Source organism: Ammodytes marinus, assembly GCF_949987685.1.
Source record: "Ammodytes marinus genome assembly, chromosome: 9".
In the NCBI taxonomy this organism is placed as follows: Eukaryota; Metazoa; Chordata; class Actinopteri; order Uranoscopiformes; family Ammodytidae; genus Ammodytes; species Ammodytes marinus.
This window is the reverse complement of record NC_137213.1, coordinates 21,746,806-21,767,124: the sequence shown is the minus strand read 5'-3', so window position 1 is coordinate 21,767,124 and position 20,319 is coordinate 21,746,806. Positions and strand designations below refer to the sequence as shown.

The 20,319-nt window shown below is 42.6% G+C and overlaps 1 protein-coding gene across 2 annotated transcripts in view; it reads left to right on the top strand.

Moving 5' to 3' along the window:
- LOC307255572 (ephrin type-B receptor 1-B) overlaps window positions 1-20,319 on the top strand; it is a 165,498-nt gene that overhangs the window by 113,261 nt on the left and 31,918 nt on the right. For both annotated transcript variants that reach the window (XM_080034263.1, XM_080034262.1), the window contains exons 6-7: window positions 6,916-7,040; window positions 17,771-17,933. In XM_080034263.1, the coding sequence (XP_079890389.1) occupies window positions 6,916-7,040; window positions 17,771-17,933 (288 nt within the window). The remainder of the gene's footprint in view (window positions 1-6,915; window positions 7,041-17,770; window positions 17,934-20,319) is intronic.

Below are 20,319 nucleotides of genomic sequence, written 5' to 3'. Positions count from 1 at the left end.
AGTAAGGCGGCGGCAGTAGTTAAATGCGGGGTTGAGGGGTAAATTGGCCGTGGAAAGACAAAGGTGAGAGGACGGTAAAAAAAAGAGTATGGGGCTGAGGAAGAGGAGAAGAGGAAATAATGGAGGTGAGGAAAAGAGTGGAGGAGATTTAGTGTGAATCATCCAACGGGCCGTTTAAATGCCCTCGATCCCAGCGTGTGTCTGCGGGGAAGGGCTGATCAATAGTGTGATTTAGGGGTTCATTCATGGCCTGCGCTTTCCAGGAGATATACTTGGCACACACACATATACAGATACAAACACAGACACACACACACACACACACACACACACACAGGCTATATACTCTCTTGGCCTGAATGTAGTCATATTTATCTATGTTATGCCTTTGAAAAATAGCCAGTTTATGTTTCCTTATGAAATAGTGTGGTTTAATTGTAGGCATAGGAGGAGACACCCTCTGCTTCTGCCTCTGAGAATTTATTAAATTGCTAGATGAGCGCAAAGATGAATATATATGTCAATTTGTGGGCGAAAAAGGTACTAGTCAAAACTTCAGATATGGCGCCATTTTGTCTTATGTAATCCATCCTGGGCTTCACTGCTACACCACTACACATTTGTCAACTCCTTTCTACTCTGTGTGGCTATGTGGGGGTGGTTTTGGTGAACAACGCAATGCGAAAGAAAGTGCATAAATCTAATGACTGGTGGTGTTTCCTTTTTCAACTCTTGCCTGATGCTCAATGGTTTCTCTGATCTTACTGGCAGGGCCCCTCTTGACCTAGATTGTGTGCCAGCAACCCCCTCAGACCACAGAATGCCAAGTATATCTACAAACAATCCTCCTCCACTTAGCGGCTCTGTTTGGAGAGCTATTCCCACAGAAATGCAAACATCACTATCCTCGGCCTTCTATGGGCACGTCTGACCGAGTGGGTTGCATTCAAGATATACCACGACGCGATGCGCTACACTGAAAATCCAAACAACTCAATGAATTAAAGAGGTCTGCCCTCGGTGGGGTTCTGAAATCAGACGAGATGTTAGGCAAACATGTCCACGGACTACGTTCAAGACACCACAACAGTTCATTCCGTTTGTTTTTCGGGGATTTGCCCTTTTTCATGTTTCTTACCTCTCATTGCTGTATCAGAACTAGGGTGTCCGAGAGTTTCATCATCTTAGACATTTTTCTTTTTGCGGGGTCTCTCTGGGTGCCATTTCTTTTCATTTCATTTGATGCCTGTTCTCATAAATGTTGGATCCTGCTATGGACCAGGAAAGTGAGGTAATAGCTGCAGGCAAAAATAAAAGTGTGGGGTTTTAATGCTACTGACTGTGTGAGTGTGTGAGTGTGTGTGTGTGTGTGTGTGTGTGTGTGTGCGCGCGTGTGTGTGTGTGTGTGTGTGTGTGTGTGTGCGTGTGTGCGTGTGAGTGTATGAGTGTGTCTGAGTGTGTGTGTGTGTGTGTGTGTGTGTGTGTGTGTGTGTGTGTGTGTGTGTGTGTGTGTGTGTGTGTGTGTGTGTGTGTTGTGTCAATATCATGTGAAGTATGCTCATGCAGTTGTTGTTATTTTTTTTTTCAAATAGCTCTACGTTCCAGTATCCTCCATGTATAATATGATTGAGAAAATCATTCCAACCATGGTTCCTTGATAGCATTCCATAGTGCTGAACTGATCCCTCTTCATGAGGTTTTAGAGCCACTATTACCATATAGTCACGGCTGGCTTGGCCCTCTGAGCCTCTGCTAATAGGGAGGGTAGTAGTTGAAACCTATGCCTCTGACAGGGGCATAGCACATGACCATAGTCTGCTCTCCCCATCTGAGACACTGAGCCCCCTATTAGGAGAATGCATGGTTCAATGGCGTGCCAGCGTCTTAAAGCACAAACTGCAAGTGCACTACAGACTACAGAGACATAAAAACTCCACTTGTACGGGTGGTGGTGAATGATGTCATATCTATTTGTGCAGTTTTCCTCTGTAAATAGAATTGCATGGGGGCCTTTGGTAGGGTTAGATCAGTTGTTATATAGTACAACTTTGTGTCCAATCGTTTCACTGTGAGGGTAAGTGAGGCAGAGCAGAAACTTCCAGCTGGGAATACAGAAGTGAAAGCTTTGTTGCATGGGGTAACAAAGGCGGGCCAGTCTGCACTGTTTCCCAAGAATCTCCCAAAGAGAGAGAGAGAGAAGGCGCAGTGAAAGTAAAGACAGCCTGTGAAAACAGTCGTAGAAAGTCTTTCAGTGTCTCTGGAGGGAGTTCATGTAAAGTTTGGAAAAATAACTGCACTGATATCATCACGGATAACTACTACTTGCATCACAAACATGTGGCATGGAGTTGTTAGCTGGACGTGCAATACTAAATCACTAGATTACTTATTTAAGGTGTAGAATAGCGCCAATGATGTGCTGTCTTCTCACCGGTCATCTGTATTTTCACAGTAGAGTAATTGTACGCAGGGTAAAGCTTTTCATTCTTTCATCACTTTCCTTAAAACCCTCTCTCTCTCATGTATGTGTCTGTCTGTCTGTCTGTCTCTCTCTCTCACACACACACTCTCTCTCTCCATCTCTCACTTTCTCTCTGTCTCTTGCCAGACACTGGGAGGCTTTGACTTTGATTAATGGTGAGCCAAGCTCTGCATTAAAAGCCAGGGGCAGCAAGTGAGGCCAGATAAAAGTGGAGCACAGGAGAGAGAGAGAGAGGGAGGGATGGAGGGAGGAGAGAGTGGAGTGCAGGACACAGTCACCAATCAATGTCAGCATCATTGTCTCAGGGTGACAGTGGGGGGACGCAGTCGGAGGGGACAGCAGTGCTTCATTGGTCTGAACCTCACCCACATACGGGCACAACACATTGTCTCTTGACAGGCTCTTCACACATAAGGCTACCAGGGGACACACACACACACACATGCATGTGCACACACACTCTTTATCTCTCTAGCTTCAGCTTACCTCTCGAAAACACGGTCACAGTCTGTCCAGGGGAATACAGTGAGAAAATATTTTTTGTTTTCCAAAAGGATTACAGTCAGAATTTATGAACAAATGTGCATAATTTACTCTTGCTATGGCCTCAAAGATTGCCATTTCCTTTTCACTTCACTGTCAAGTGTGTGACATTGTGTTCATGATAGCTAAAGGTTCATTTGGCTTCAACCGGAACCGATCGATAGTAAATGCCATTGTAGCCATTTCCAGTTGACATAGAGTTTACAGCGATTAAACTTGAGTTAAAAAAAAACACACACACAAACAACATTGCATGAGCGCCTTGGAGATTCAGTAAGATGATGTCTCCATCTTGAATGATTGTTTTACCGACTGGGGTAAACATCCATCCATCATGAAGCCCAGCATCAGACCTAAGAACGTGCATTTCAAATACTTTTTTGTTTTCTGTATGTGCGCCTGGATGCAGGAATTGGGAATAGGGACCAGCCAGCCAGGCACTGGGGCTGTGGAAATACCTCTCGTCCTCCTTAGCCCCTTTTTTTTCCACTGCAGGAATTTCAGTGTGGAGAGCCCCTCCCTTGGGTCTGTCAGAAACAGTGTGTGTGCCTGTGGCCGGTAATTGATAATGCGGCCCAGGCAGCCCCTAGCCCTGGTCAGTGGAGCGTGAACCAGCCTGAAAGAGGCTGAAGTGCACCGAGGTGAAGCTTAGCCCTCACACTCTCTGTCTGGGGTTTGAGAGGGAGGGAGGGAGGGAGGGCAAGATGTGAGAGCCAAGGGAGGCAGACGGAACAGGATCCATTCATACTGACAGGATAAACAGAGCTCCTTCATTTGTTTACATTTACATTTTAGGCAATTATCTAGACAGTCAAATCAAGAAACACTTACCGCAATCAAAGCCGACTTTTCCAACAAAACACAGTTTTAAAGCAACCACACTGAGTAGTGAAGAGGTCAGGTTTTTTTTTTTCTTCTTACAGAACTCCTGTGGTCATGCAGTTGGTTATGCGAGGATGAAGTAAAAAGTGAAGGCAAAGCAAATAAAGTAAGCATTAAGGAGGATTTAAAAATATATCATTTAGTTTGAGAGAGGGTGTAATTCGCTGCCTTTTGAATTGAGGAGAAAAAAGGGTTGGGTGGAGACCAGGTGGAGAGATGACTAGGCCTCAGCAGGGATATATAATGTTTAGAGCATAAGCTTGTGTGGGGCTGTATTTATGCCTGCAGACATGGGGGTGGAGATTCATTTCCAGCGCTGTATACAAACACCGAGGCTTTGAACTTGACATGCAGTAGAAGGAGTTTTTAATCAAACTTACTTGTGTGTTCACAAATTGGTTTGATGAGTAGGTTTGGTTTCGATTCATCTTTGAACTTTTAAATTAGAGTTCATTTGAACACCTGGGAAGGATTTTTTTGATCACACAGTAGATTTTGGGGCATATTCACACGCTATTAAAAAGAGACTGATTTATACATAAAAGACATGCAATTTGTATTTTTATTTAGTATTTTTATATATTTTTTATGAACCATCCTACCATAGATTGGTTTATTTATACTGAGAATTATACTTAAAGCTACTGAAAGCTTAGTATGCAACCTCTTTAATATTAGATAGCCTCTAATGCTTAAAAATGAAATCTTAATTAGAACAAAAATATCTTTCGGTGGTACCTTTTTAGGAGTTCAACACTCAAAAATGCATGAAATTCATTCATCTGGACTGTATGGTTTGATCAGATTTTACTGACAGTGCCGGCAATGTGAGCAAAACACTCCCTGCTCTCATTAAATTCTGTTCTATTTTGTATAGGCTTTGCCTTTTAAGGCTATCGCTATTGGGTTTATGCCTATGCTCACTGAAGAAAAAAAAACAACTGTGAGAAAAAAATAATTCTGAAGTGCAGAAACACACTATGTTGAAAGTAATGTGTTTATGTAGGACCACCTTTCCAGGGCATTTGACCTACTTTTGGAAGTCTTTTGTGGGCAATTAATAATCCATGAATTGGAATTGCTGCAGTTTTGAATCTCCAGCAACAACAGTGGATTGTTTTCGCCCTATTTCACCTAAACCCACTCACCTGCTACTGGCCAAGCACTGTCTGTGACATTTAGGAAACTGTCAGCTTGCCCTGGATTACGCATGAACACAACAGAAAAAAAGCGAGTATCAGCACCGGGAATGAAATGTACTTTTTCCTCACAGAGTTTGGAATTATCTTGACACTACTGTCAGCAGTGACAAGAATATCCATGGATTTGTTAAATGTCAACAGTGAGAGAAATCTGCCACAGTATGATAGCAAATATACAGGGGGGTTGGACTTTGCAATGGCATATATGACACCTGTTGTGATGGTATAAATTGGGGTCAAATTCGGTTCAATTCAATTTATTCTAGTCCAGACCTGTAGTCTTTTCAGATAAAAATAAGACAAATATATTGCAGCTGCTGCGCTGGTTAAGGCACAGTGTTCTTAGAACTGAGACCTAACCTAAGAAACATACAGTGTTTCTGGTGTGGGCTACTGTTGTGTATCCTTTCAGTATTTGTTACTTAGGCCTTTATACAGCCGACTACAGTAACGACGGGCATGTTGTACACACCCACACACACACACACACACACACACACACACACACACACACACACACACACACACACACACACACACACACACACACACACACACACACACACACATAAACAGTTTTATTATGGATGATTTCTTCCTTATGGATGATTTCTTCCTTCTGTCCAATAACACAATCTCTGAGCGGCATATGAAGCATGACAAGAGCGTTTTGAATTCACAGCCCATGTGTGCATGTGCATGCAGGTGCACTGGGTCTGAAAGATGGCATAGAATGTGCAGTTCGGCAAAAATGATCACAATACTAGAGCAATTTGACTCCAAAGAGTCACATTCAGTGAATAACGCTCGGTTCAAATCCAGATGGGATCATTTTTGTGTTTTGTATTGGCTAGAGAATCTCCTCTTGATAGTAAAAATAAATGAAGGGTAGCTACGTGTTCCGTTAATACTGCAAACACTTTTGAAATAACAAATACCATGTTTTTTATATCTGCCATGATTTTACAAACATAATGACACAACAACAACATGTATGTACTTATTTTAAGAATATGATCCAACTGCCACTTTTTTAGAATTGAAAAAGCTTTGTTAAATATTGTGTGCTCGTATATTCTCAACCAAAAACCCAAATTACTCAGTCCAACAGTGGACTAAATCTAACAAGATGGGTTGCTTGATTCATGCCAGACTCGTGGTAACTGACAATTCTGGCGCAAAGGTAGCCCTGAGTACTGCTTATTGAAACTGACACTCAGCCACACCCTCAATTCTTTGGCAAATTGGCAGCCGTATTTGGGCCTGGGCCGGCACATACAGTATGTGGCCCTGCAGTTTCAGAATATGGCTGAGAGCAGCTCTGATCATCTCAACTCGGCTTGGCTCCCTGGTTATTGATGAACGTGGTAATTGTTCAAGCTTGGGTTCTGTTGAGAGTTCGGATGGATGATGTTATTTATTCTATATACAAACGTCATTTGAAATGTATTGCTGTTGGGCACTGTTTTTAAAATGTGGACCGTCGTTCCTGAAACTATCAGTGCAGATAATGTACTAACTATAATTAGAATAGGCATATAATGCAATACGACTTGAGGAAATACTGGAAAATCAAAGGAGACAAGCCAGTCTTGGGTTTTACCTTACTGCAGTCAGCATTAGCTAAAGAGACCATCATGCCTCAACTATCTACCTCTGAATACATGCAGCATTTTTTTAAAGGGAAGTACTGTAAATACACCTTCTCATGTCATTCAAACAGTTGTGGTTGATCCACATCTCTTATAGTCAATGTTATCCTACAACTGTACTGATTCTCTGTTGAACATTCTCTGCCCTATACAGCTCCCTCCATAGTTCCCATCATGCACCAGATCAGCTCCACCATGAATAGCTTCACTCTGTCATGGCCACAACCTGAACAGCCCAACGGCATCATCCTGGACTATGAGCTGTGCTTCTACGAGAAGGTAAGAGGCATGAATTCCCTTGTTTGTGTCTGACTTCATAGGTGTATATTTCTAAGTGTGAATTTTGTCTGTCAGGCTGGAACAGTGCCAGCTCTTTGAGACACTAGATGTTGTCTCCTACGCATGCATAGCAAACTGCATGTAAAAGCCCCTTTAAAAAATGCTAAGCTCTCCCGAATATTTCTAAGAGCACGAGTCCCATGGGTTGATAATATGTTCTTTCACTGCGTTCACTCCATCTCTCCCACTGTTCTTTGGTTTCTGCTGCTGACGAAGTGAATAGGTTGACCTGTGCTCCACGCCCACTCTGCACTGTGCAGTAACCTGCCCCGCTGTGAAAATGCATTGGGTCTGATGGGGGGAGGGGGGGAGTCACATCGACCTGTCTGCTCACAAACAATACTTCTGCTTTATTAAGTCGGCAGCCCTACCCACAGCACCCTATGCTGCTTCAGTATTGACCTGTAGGCTTTTTTTCCAAGGCCAGGGGCATAATGATACCTAGCGATAGGAGAAAGCTATAGCTTCTTTGTCTGTGGCCCCTTGTCTGTCCTCCTGATCGATGGTTATACCAAGGTTGGCTGTGCATGGTTTTCCCCCTGTCTTTGTCATCTTAAGCTTTGGACTTTAGCAAGACTTGATGGACCTTCACCCGACGTTCTGCTTTCCAAATAAGAGATAGAAATCAATAGAGTTTTATAAATGTTTTTCTTTTTCTGTCGAGTTATTTATTCGACACAAACTCATTTTTGCCTAAGGTCCGTGGATCAATATTCACAACTCCACTTTAGAGCAGAGTTTGTCACATTCGACATTTTCTATCCGAGAGAACAACAATCATGTTTATAAATGCATTTGGAAACTCAGTTTTCCAATAATAGCTGCAGTGCTTGCTGTTTTCCCCCACGCCTGGCATTGCTCAGGTCATAAAATTGAATCCGATTGCAATTGCCCTGAGAAACCTTATCTGCCAGACAGCTTAGTGTCGTGTAAATAACACTTATACAGCCTCCCATTAGCTCATGAATATCAATGAAACCTAATCCTATTGATGTTTATGTAGCGTGTCCTCACACAAATAGATGAGCACAGCGTAATCACAAATTAGTGAATTAAGGGGGACAAGATGGCTAATTGCTCTTGGATGATTCAGGTTGCAGAGAGGCTGTTGCTCTACTCTGTCTACCTGTCTGCCTAAATGTAACGTCATATCCCCTGTACGTGCGTATATCTAGAAAATGCGTCACCGTGTGAGTAAGACTAAGAAGGTGAGTCAGAGTGATTGCTTTCACACTGGGCTGTGGAGATGAGATTTCCACATTGGGGGTCCTCCTTTGACACACAGGCTTTTTATAGGCTCTTAACCGACCTTTCCTCCACTAGCCGACTGCTGTCCAATGTGCCACTGTATAGGGGAGAACGGGGTAATCTGAGCCACTTCTTTACATTTGCTCCCCTCTAAGCAAGCTAAAATGATTTATCACTCAAATTTACACATTTCCCATTAATTCAGGATGTTTCCTAGAAATGGGCATTAGCAGATTTTTTTCAAGACAAAGGGCAGTGAAAATATGATTGTTTAAAAAAAAGTTGTCATGTGGCTCACTTTACCCCAGCTGTGGGGTAAACTGATCCACTTACTTTTTCCACTCTGAAACTACCATAACAACACATATTGTAACAGTAAGAATCCTGAAAGCTAGCCACACATTCCAGAACTAATGTCGGACTAGTAAAAGAATGATGGGGTTTGGTCAATTAAGCAAAGCAAATGTTCTAAACACTTGAAAGTAACTCTGAACAAAATCAAATGCAACATATTATAATTCAAAAGGTTTTAATAAGATTCAAATGAAAGATAGAACCAGTTAGATTAGAACACAGTCTGGGGGTAAGAACACAGGACCCTTAGAGCCAGCTAGTGTCTGGGGGTCAAAGCATAGGAAAATCAGAACCAGTGAGAACAGCCTGGGACTCAGAACACAGGAGAAGACCCAACTGGATTATAACATCAGCCTGTCATACTCTACAACTAGGCCTACTCTACATTCCAGCCCTGAAGGTTACAGGGAAAGATGAGAAGGTGCTCTTTCCGTGTGGTTGCCCCAGGTCGTCTTCCTGGTGTATTCCCTTGGCATGATGGCTTTTCTACAGTGTATATGACATTAAAATAAAACATATGTCATGTAATATTACATTAAAATGTGTTTAAGACTAAACTTAACTTGTGCTTCATGGTGGGGGAAAGTGAGACAGTGGGTCACTTTCCCCCACAGCATTTGGCTCACTTTCCCCCACCACCACAATTTGAGAAAAAACTACCTCTCTTAGCATTTCAGGCTAATCTTCAGTTATCAGCATCACATGGTTTCATATGTTGGTAGTTCATCAACACATATGATAGAAGTTTTACTACGTGAATACATTTGCTTTGGCACAACAGTTGATTAAGTTGACAGCAAGAACATTTACTTTTACATGCAAAATACCTATTTTGGTGAAAAAAAACATGCTTACCACAGCACCATGAGGTCCTCTCTTTCAGGGCCATGGGGAAATGAAAGGGGCTTGAAAACATATATCTCACATGACCACAAATGTTTTCCGTTGCCTAGATACAGGGGGTGGCTCACATTACCCGATGCCTCAGATTCCCCCGTTCTCCCCTATGTGTTTGTGCATCCGATTTAGAAACGACTCTCAGAAGAAGTAAAAAAAAAGCAGGTGTCAGGGCAAATTTGGGCCAAAGAGTCAAATATCAAATATATGTCATGTGTGAAATGTCCACACAAGTTCAAATGTATTGTACACATGTATGATGAAAGGTCAACATGAATGTTCAGTGTCAGACACATTTGCTTGGGCATTGGCTAGCCTGCTCTTTGCATATGAGAAGCAGGGAATTAAATTACCTTCCACCGAGGTCAGTCCCATGCCTCCATGCATGAGAGGTCTAGACAATCTGGAAGTTCCACGGAGCCGTTTTGTGAGGATTTGGCCTTTTAGTCATAAAAAGGCAATTATGGAGGGATGTCTCTCACCGTATCTGTCACACACACACACACACACACACAAACCTGCACACTCCAAGCTTCACCTAGCACTATGGGTACCTTATATGTTGGATAATTAAATCATAAAAAAAGCCTTTTTTTATTTTTACTTCAAAATAGTTTTACTACTCGCCTTCTTTTGAATGCACCTCACTAATGCCTACATTAATCTAAGAGTAGTCACACTGTTATGGTTCATGAATTGATTGTCTCAGCGTGCCTAGCGCAGTCGGCTAGTTCTTAGCACCAGCAGAGAGCTGTCTCTCTGTACAAATCATCTCATAGAAGGCTCCCTATACACATTTACTAAAGCACATTTCAGCCGCATGGGGTTGACACACTCTGTGTTGAGCAATACCTCAGCGTAAAAATTCAAAAATCAACTTGTTCAACCTCAAAACCTATTTCTGACTTTATTTAATTGTTCAAGACACAGGAACACTGTTTAGTTATTAAAGTAGCCCAGTGTTTTTCTTAAGATTATTTCTGTGGAATGTTCCTTTTGATTTACCAATTCACAGTAGATAATGACAAATAGTGTAGTGTATAAAGAGTGTGGGTGGGGGGGGGCATAAGATAAAGGTCCTCAGATGGTTGTGAACTCTGGACATTACTTAGCTGTGTGTCACCTTGTACTTTCATTGTTGTGTGGCAATGACTGTTGGCCCCCCACAAAGGCTAACTAATGGATATCATTTTTCAAGAGGATGCTCTATTCTTTCAAATATAGGTTGTTCACCAGATGTAGTCTATTTTTGACAAGTGTACTGGCCATCAGTATTTATACCTGCACTGCCCACTGTAACCCCTTGCACATGTTCTTACTGTTAATGCAGTATGTATCCTATTGTATTCATTACGCATCGTTCATACTCTTAATACTATTCAAGTAGTATACAGCACATTTTAGCATATTCATACTTATGACTTATTCATATCTCCTTGGCTTACCTTCACAGTCTATTAACGAGGATTGAGAGTGGAAACAGCCCTGTGTTAAAACAGCACAGACGACTGTGTTGGTATGGCAGTGTTGTTTTACGTACTGGTGAGACAATTAAATCCGATCTAGGAAGTCCAGTTTGGTAACAGTTTAATGTCTGTAAGGAAACTGTGGAAAATACACTTACAGTATCTGTGAACTTTTACATGTTCAAAGTAATGTTCATTTGTGTGTATTTGACTGCTGCATGATGCCATGTTGCGTTGCTGCGAAAGTTAAACCAGAGTTTTACTTTTTGCAGGAATATCCAGCGTTATCACCCTTTATGCAGTGACAGGCATTCAACCTTACAGCAGAGAGGCAGTTTGGTAGTCAGATGAAAGTAAGGGATAGTAATGACTCAAAATGGCTGCTTTTTGAGAGTTTTACCTGAAAGCTGTAGAGTGGGCTGAAGGCTGTTCTCTCTGGACAGGCTTCACTCCCTTCTTCAACCCACTTTCTCATTACACAGTAAGTGGTACCTGGACCCTGGAAATTGGGAAGCGAGATGAAATGAGTTGAAGGTTTTGCAGAGAAAAAGTAGAATGCTCCTGGTCTCTCACACCCTTTTTCCTCTGGTTACCTGAACATTTTGGGGAGGGTGGAAATAATTCAGCATAGCGGAGGTCAGGCCTTCCATTAAGGATGGAGCAGAGCTGCCGCTGGCTCTGGATAGTGATGGCTGTGTGTTTGTGTGTGTGTGTGTGTGTGTGTGTGTGTGTGTGTGTGTGTGTGTGTGTGTGTGTGTGTGTGTGTGTGTGTGTGTGTGTGTGTGTGTGTGTGTGTGTGTGTGTGTGTGTGTGTGTGTGTGTGTGGGTGTGTTTGTTGGAGAGAGGGTGTGCACATGCGGTTTGCGTGAGCTTGTGTCATGGTTTGTGTGTGAGTGTCAGCAGTAGTTCAGATGCATCCTTTCTGAATGACAGCAGTATACTGTCACACCGTAGTGAGAGGAAACCAAGAGCAAAATACTCGCTTACAACACATCGCCAGGATCTGCATCACTGACCCTATAGCACCATCTGCATTGTTGGCATTCTGAAATCCCCCTTGTGCTTTACATACAATTAGCAATTCCGCAGAAGAGTAGCCAGGAGAAAGTATTCATTATTATTTTCTTCTTGAGTCAAACAACACACTTTTGTAGACACACACACCACACACACACACACACACACACACACACACACACACACACACACACACACACACACACACACACACACACACACACACACACACACACACACACACACACACACACACACACATACACACACACACACACACACACACACACACACACAGACACAGATGTTGTGGAGACAAGTTTAGATTGTTAATGGGACCTGTGAAAAGCAGAACTTGTGTAGTGGGCTCCCTTGGTCCCTCAGCAAGGGTATTCACATTTCCTCCTTCATACTCTCTTCTTCTCTCCCTCTATTGTTTGTCTCCCACCCTGCTCACTCAGGCCTCCTTGTTAGTCTCCAGGTGAATGGAAGGCATACAAAGAGTCATCTCAAAGGGAGGTGGTTGCAAAGAACAAGACAACAAAAAAAAATGAAAGGGCTCAAGGAAATGAGTTCCACCGAAACATTCTGTAGATGAAAAGATTATTTGTCTCCGCTCTGTTACCAAGCTACTGTTTGATTGGTGGCTTTTCAGATTGTTTTTAATCTGTTTGCCGTAATTTGTTTTTACATAATTTTATTTCCCAAACAATAAAGAAGCTTAAATGGTCTTCAAAATGAGATTGTATCCCCGTTGCATATTTCAATACAAAGTAATGAGCATTTTTTTTAGATTAGAAATCATGAGGTTATAATTATTTGTGTTTGCTACTTAAACCCTCTGAGACTTCATTTGTTGTGCCATATTTTCCCCTTTTATTGAATTTGTATATATCAAAGGCAATGCATTTTTACATTAATTGTAAGACATTTATTTATTTAATTTACACTTATTTCCATATAGACGTAATATAGGAATATTCGGTTCCTTCTCTTTGTGTGTTTGTGTATTTGCGTGCATGAACGTGTGAGCCTGTGAAGCGGACACATGGTATGTCCACCATGTTGGTCTTTGTGCCAGGTGGCCATGCTGTCCATTTTGGGGGGTTTGGCATCTTTTGAAAAACAGACACACAAACTCCATTTCACACACACTCACACTCACACACACACACACACACACACACACACACAAACACTCACACACTCGCACACACACGCACACACACACACACACACACACACACACACACACACATAAACAGTTTTATTATGGATCAAGTCAGGTAGAGTCACGTTTAATTTTATAGTCCATATAGTCTAGAGCAGTGGTGTCAAACATACGGCCCGCGGGCCGGATGCGGCCCGCGAGATGATTTAATCCGGCCCGCGACTTGTAGAGCACACATTTATGAGCATTTCAAAAAAAAAAGTAAGTCTCTAGCCCATTCCTGTGAGGAGATATGAATTTTTAAAGAAATAACCAAAATGCTCACTCCAGCCGCTAGGGGGCAGCCTAAATAAAAAAAAAGCCCATTTTAGCAACGTGGGAAATGGTAAATGGCAATCTTGCTTCACCGCTATTAATGTTTCCTCCAGTGCTTTATGGCAAAGTAAAAACCAAAAAATAAAAAAATAAATAAAACAATTTTTATTTTTAGTGCTGAACAATTAATGTACTAGCAAGCGCGATGTGTCCGCGGCTCTGCACGTGCGAAACGAGCAGGAGCATGCTAGTGTAGGCCTACAAGATTTATTTCCTAATTTTCCATGCTGCTTTATTTTTATGTTTTAAATTGGGAAAAACGAATTCCAAAACAACCAATAACCTCTGTATTTAAAAATAAATCAAAACAGTAGAAGTTGCACTTTTATTAAATTTTATTTTGTACTGTCTGCATGTTTGCACAAAATGTGTCCCTGTACATATAGTAAACAAAATTGGACAACTGTAAGGTCAGTGTCTGTTGTATTTGTGTATTCAAATAAACAGTTGTTTATTTCATTAGTGCGTATTGGCATCTTTGAGCAAAATACCCCCCAAATTTTTGCTGCGGCGCTACGCGCCGCACCTCCTATTCCCATGGCCAGCAGCAACCTTTACTAAGACATTTCCTGGGGGGTACAGAGATCCCTTGTGATCCGTGATAATGTAGGTTACAAATGTAGACTGAGTGATAAAGCATATTACTGAAAAACAAAGCTAGAGATTTGGAGTTGATGTACGTTATTTTGCCATTATTGTACTGGTCCGGCCCACTTGAGATCAGAGAGGCTGTATGTGGCCCTCGAACCAAAATGAGTTTGACACCCCTGGTCTAGAGCCCCACCGGCGATTAAGAAAAAAATATGGTAACACTTTATAATAACTATCCGTTGTAACTCGTTAATAGATCATTAGTAAACTCTTAAATAATGATTATTAATGATTTGTTAAGTGTTTGTTAGCAGTTTGTTAAGGATTTATAACAATGGTAGATAGTTAATAGCTTAATAATTGAATCAGTTAATCTGGGAGGTAATCCGAGATACCTACGAGGCTGAAATAGGCTATACACAGTGCATGGGCAACTGAGGGCAGCCCCATTTTCAAATATTTTTTCAGTTAATCTCGGATTACCTCCCAGTGATTACCTACCATTGTTATAAATCCTTAAAAAACTGCTAACAAACACTTAACAAATCATTAATAATCATTAATTAAGAGTTTACTAATGATCTATTAACAAGTTACAACGGATAGTTATTATAAAGTGTTACCAAAAATATTGAATGTTTCAACAGGTACAAGTATTAGACTTCCAGCACTCCAGAGATATGATTATAATGGATCCAGTGGAAGTCTACTAAATGTAGTCAATTATATAACATGTTTACTATTACATTTGTCCAAATACGTAGGTCTAGTATCAGTTGTCAATGTGGCTGGGAGTCTGTGTAGGTAGTGGTTAATGCACATCGGGAATGGAAGGATATTGAGTGTGCTTGAGCGTTGGGTAAACTATAGTCGCTAAGTTTGTATCAGTGACTTTGCTAAATGTTGCAGATAGCCAATCTCTCTGCACTCCCTGTCTGTTACTACTGGCAATGCTCTCGATTGGCTGCTCTGCCATCTGCCTTCCCACTTGCAATTCTGTCTTTATTTACCAAGTTAGGGTGTGGTCCACCTAATCCCCATTTGACTGGCAGCAGGAGAGGACCTCTCGTGGCTGGAAGTCCCTCCTGGCATGGCCTTGTATTGGCTATCCCCTAACCTGCTGGAGGGCCAAATGCCAGCTCATTTCTAAGCAGCAGATGTGTGTGTGTGTGTGTGTGTGTGTGTGTGTGTGTGTGTGTGTGTGTGTGTGTGTGTGTGTGTGTGTGTGTGTGTGTGTGTGTGTATGTGTGTGTGTGTGTGCGTGTGCGTGTGCGTGTGTGCGTGTGTGTGTGTGTGTGTGTGTGTATCATATATTCCCCATTTGACTGGCAGCATGAAAGGGCCATTCCTCGCTGGAGCCTCCCTCAAGGGGATGTTCTCCCATTGGCAGTTTGCCGTCTGTCTGCTCTCACCTGTTCCCCATTCAAACTCAACAGATGGGGTGTTGGCTCTGATAAGTACAGGATGACTGAAAGCAGGCGTAGGCAATTCCCTGACCCCAAGCGGGCCCGTGTGCACCCGACCATGTCTTATACCAGATGAATGGGTGACAACTGATCCAGTCTCTCACCATGGCTTTCATGTCTTTTGCAGCGCTTTTAAATGCATGCACTGGCCGATTAAAAGTCAAGTTTCTGTATATTTTTACAGTAGGTTTGCGCAGCACATTGGAGAAACCGATTTAGCCATCCCATGCATGGACAAAACGGCATGAGGAATGATTAAACTCTCTAAACCAGTTACATCCAGCATGCCTATTTATAAACATAGAGATAGAATAAAAAAGCCTGTTGGTTGCGATGCTCTCCTATCCGAGCCCAAACATTTGTCTTCATTCAGCCCAGAGTGTCCAATAAGAGCTAATGTGATTGCACACATCATTATGTGGGAGGGGTGGGGGGCCGATTTCATAGCTGTGTTTACCACATCTGCTCAATGACGGAGCAACCGGAATGATTCAATTACACCAATCAGATTGGATAATGATTTCGATGTGGCTTGCTTCTGCCTCCACTTTCTTATCGCTTCCTGCCATCATCCTCGTACTCCTCCTTCTCCTCCCATCCCGCCATCCCTTGCCTCCCACTTGCCTATTTACTCTTTTTCCACTCCACACTGTTGTCAACTGAGATTGTGTATTCAATGTTTTCATACAACGTGTATTATAAGATGTAGTCCAGCGTTAAACAATGGTGTGTTTACCGAGCTTGAAAAAGAACAGCTTGCCTCTATTTACACTGTTTTACTGACACAAGGGAATTTTCAACCCCCCCCCCCCCCCCCCCACCCCACCCCGCCCCATCCCATCGGCGGTATGTGTGCATCTAGCTATCAGCAGCCTGCAGTGGTGGGTGCAGTGTATAGGTGCAGTCCTATTTTCTGGCTGTCATATTCACTCTGGGTTATGGGAAGGTGACAGGCCTAAGTAATTACTGATCCCCCATAGCAGATACCTCCAGCGAGCTCCAAACTACACTGCAGCAGACTGCCTGCAGCCTGACTGGCTCTCTTTAACCCCTGAGCGAGATTCTGTGGAGCAGGAACCCATAGTCTGAACCGTACATTACATGATGGGTGGTTAAATGCATGCATCCATACTGGTGTGAATACATACATATATTCATAGTGTAGGTGCAAACAAACAAATTCAAACTTTTCCAGAGCATTTAAACAGAGTATCTGTAGATAAAAAATTATGCAAAAAAAAAATATAATAAATATCATAGCAAATCCCTTTAATAAAAAAAAGGAATGTGTTTCTGTGGGAGGACTTGGCCCGCCATCATCTTCACAACGCAACCTACTTCAGAGAACCAAACAAGAGGATGTTATGATGTTCAAACTTCTCGCAGTAATTAGAGTGCCTCATGAAGCACATCTGAAGAGACAAAATGCAATGCCTTTCTCTAACTGTAACAGAAGTAGCTAGTGCTCTTTGTAATTGGCAAGCAACGATTGCCTTTAATGACTCCATCGTGTAGATGTGTCACTGTCTGAATGGGATTCATTGTGTGAGTGTGCATATTAAATGCCTGTATGCCTGCTGCTGTGTTACGTGTCTGAAGTTCAAACTGACCAAAGCCTTATTAGATACTGGAAGAAAAAAAAAATAGAATGAGAAAAAACTGCTTCTTGTCATTTAAATGAACCATTACAACTTCATTTTTAAGTGAGCTTCTCTGCGCTTAACTGTGATGGTCTGTTTACTCAGTTTATCTACTCTTCTCTATGTACTGTTTATATCTTCCCTCTGTCAATGTTGTTTTATCAATAGTACAGTACATTTTCTGTATATCTAGTGTACAACAAAATACAATATAGCTACACAGCCTAATCGGATTTCCTCTACATTTGGTGCACTTGTATCCTACTATATTTCCTGAATGTACTGTACATCCTGAATGTAGCTTGATTAGCCCGTATGTTGACTTACTGTCAAACTCCCTATACAAGCAGCATAATTTTTTTTCATGCGGTTCAATGCTTTCCCCACTGACATGTTCTCTGTGAGTGATCTTTAACTTGCTCTCTGTGTCCGTTTCTCCTTTCAGGACCATGCAGAGATTAACTCCACCACCCTGCGAAGCCAAACCAACAGTGTGCGCGTGGAGGGCCTCAGGTCAGGTACAGTCTACGTGGTGCAGGTGCGGGCACGCACCGTGGCTGGATTTGGCAAATACAGCAGCAAGATGTGCTTCCAAACCCTCACAGATGGTAAGGATCGCCGAGCCAGGAGAAAGAGCTCTCTCTCTCTGTCTCTATCCTTCTCTGTCTCTCTCTGTGTGTCTCTCTCTGTCTCTCTCTGTGTCTCTCTCTCACGCATGCACGCACACACGCACGCACACACGCACGCATGCACACACACACACACACACACACACACACACACACACACACACACACACACACACACACTAGCTCTTTTCTAATCCTCTGGTCATTCTTTTAATTTCTTATTTGTTGTATTGTGTACTTAGACTTGCATGGCTTAATATTTGAGACAAGCATATGCTACTGGCAGGATCAACCAGGTAGAGATAGAGCGAAGGTTTGATTGCACTTGCACCGTTAAACCATTTCTCTTCACAGTCAGGTTTGAGTGTGTGGGTGCTTGGAAATATGTAGAACAATGAGGATCTTTTGTTTGGGCAACTAACTGCGCTTGATCCAAAATGCTAGCTAATTGGTTTTTCACCCATCCCTTCTGTTGCTGGAGAGCCATCCCAGAATGCATAGCTGTGATTAGTGGTTGATGAGATTAATTTTATGCTAGGGGGAGGGGGGTGGACTGGATTGTTCGAGAGGGAAGGGGCTGAAGAGAGAGACTGCAACACCCGCTACTCTGGCAAGGTTGTGGAACTATGTGTATTACTGTACGTGCAAGGAGGGTGTGCGTGCACGGTGGTGGCGTTGCACATCCCTTCTTCAAATAGTTCGCTATTATAGCAGTGCAAAATGTTGCCCAAGTGCTGCCTCATTGTGCCCTGCTGGATTATTTAGCCACTTTGCATCGGTGGCCATAGTTCTTAATGTACCAGAGACAGGAGTGACATTTTCCACATTGTACCGTGTTAATGAATGAGACGTGGGGTTGATTTTGAGGGAGGGGGAGATGGGGAAGGACAATAATGATGATGAAGGTGATCATAGTGGCTATTTACGTGGACAGAACAGATGTAGTAGCACGATCATGATGGCTCCTCACGGTCGAAAAAATGATCTCCCCCTCAAACCTCCCCCCGCATATACATACGTGCACGCGCTTCTCACTCACTCGCCCAGCACACAAACATATCGCACGGTTCATCCGTTGGCTCGCTGCCACAGCACGACATTCGTCAAAGGCAATTAGCAACAGACGATAGAGAACGGCTGACAATCACACCCACGGCTTCACCTCCCTGACCCCTTTACCGTTCCACCTCTCCTCCCAGCCCAGCCGCTCCACTCTTTCATACGTACTTTCAGACGTAAGCCAAACACTGCTGTATCTGCATGTCAAAAATATGCCTTTCTCTTCCTGGCTGCACATTATCATACGGCCTCCCACAAGGGGTCCCTTTGCCACGTCGACACACAAACACATCTGCTCGAAGGCACTGCAGCCTTGATTGACAGTTGTGACGGAAAAAAAGAGTTGATTGGTCCATCAGCACAAGGGGACTGCTGTCACTTCTGTTCTCTAGTACTCATTTATTTTCATTTCATTTAACCTTTATTTATACACGAAAGATCAGTTGAGGGGTGACCCTCATTTGCAATGTGTTTCTATAAAAATAGCCAATGTTTTGTCATAATCGACAAACAAGCCTCTTAATAGGCATAAGCCCTGAGAACTAACTGATTGTAATGGGGGTGCCTATTTACCACTGGAACAGGAAACTGTGTGATGTCTGGCTGTCAGGAAAAATCACGCTTCTAATATGTGAACGGGAGATTTATCTGGACCTCTCACAACTAATGTGCATCAAAAGAGAACAGAAAAAGGCTGTGTCTGGGAGTGTGAGTGACTGGAACATCATTCACACTGTTGTGCTCGAAAAACGCACTTGATAAATGTGCAAGTTAAAAGAGTGAGCAATTCCTGTCACATTGAGTTTCCTCGTATATTCCGGCTCTCGCACTGCCTCGGAAAGATGCATTACTGTTCCCTTTATCACTCTAATCCAATAGGCCCATTCTACACGGGGAGACTGGGATTTAGGAGCTGCTGATTTGTATGCAGCATGCTAAATCCTGGATTGCTTTAACTACCGTGTTTGCCGGTTTTTCCAAAGCTGATAAAAAAAGGCACACCAAAAAGATATCTGAGGATTCTGCTACAGAGCGTGTTTTTTTTAGGCAGGCATTAAGCTGTGCTCTGAACTATCAGCTATGTACATAAAACATGTTTGGGCTACACATGTGTGATTGGCATTAGATGACTTCCTTTTTTATCTAAAGCGCCTAGAATCTACATTCCGAGGTGCACTTTCTTGTCTGCTCTTTTCTGACATATATTGCAACAGAGAAGACTGTGAGCCTCCCCCACCCATTTCTCTTTCTCACCATCAATTGTGTGCTTCTCTTTCACCCTCTGTCTCTCCCCTGGTTTATCAAA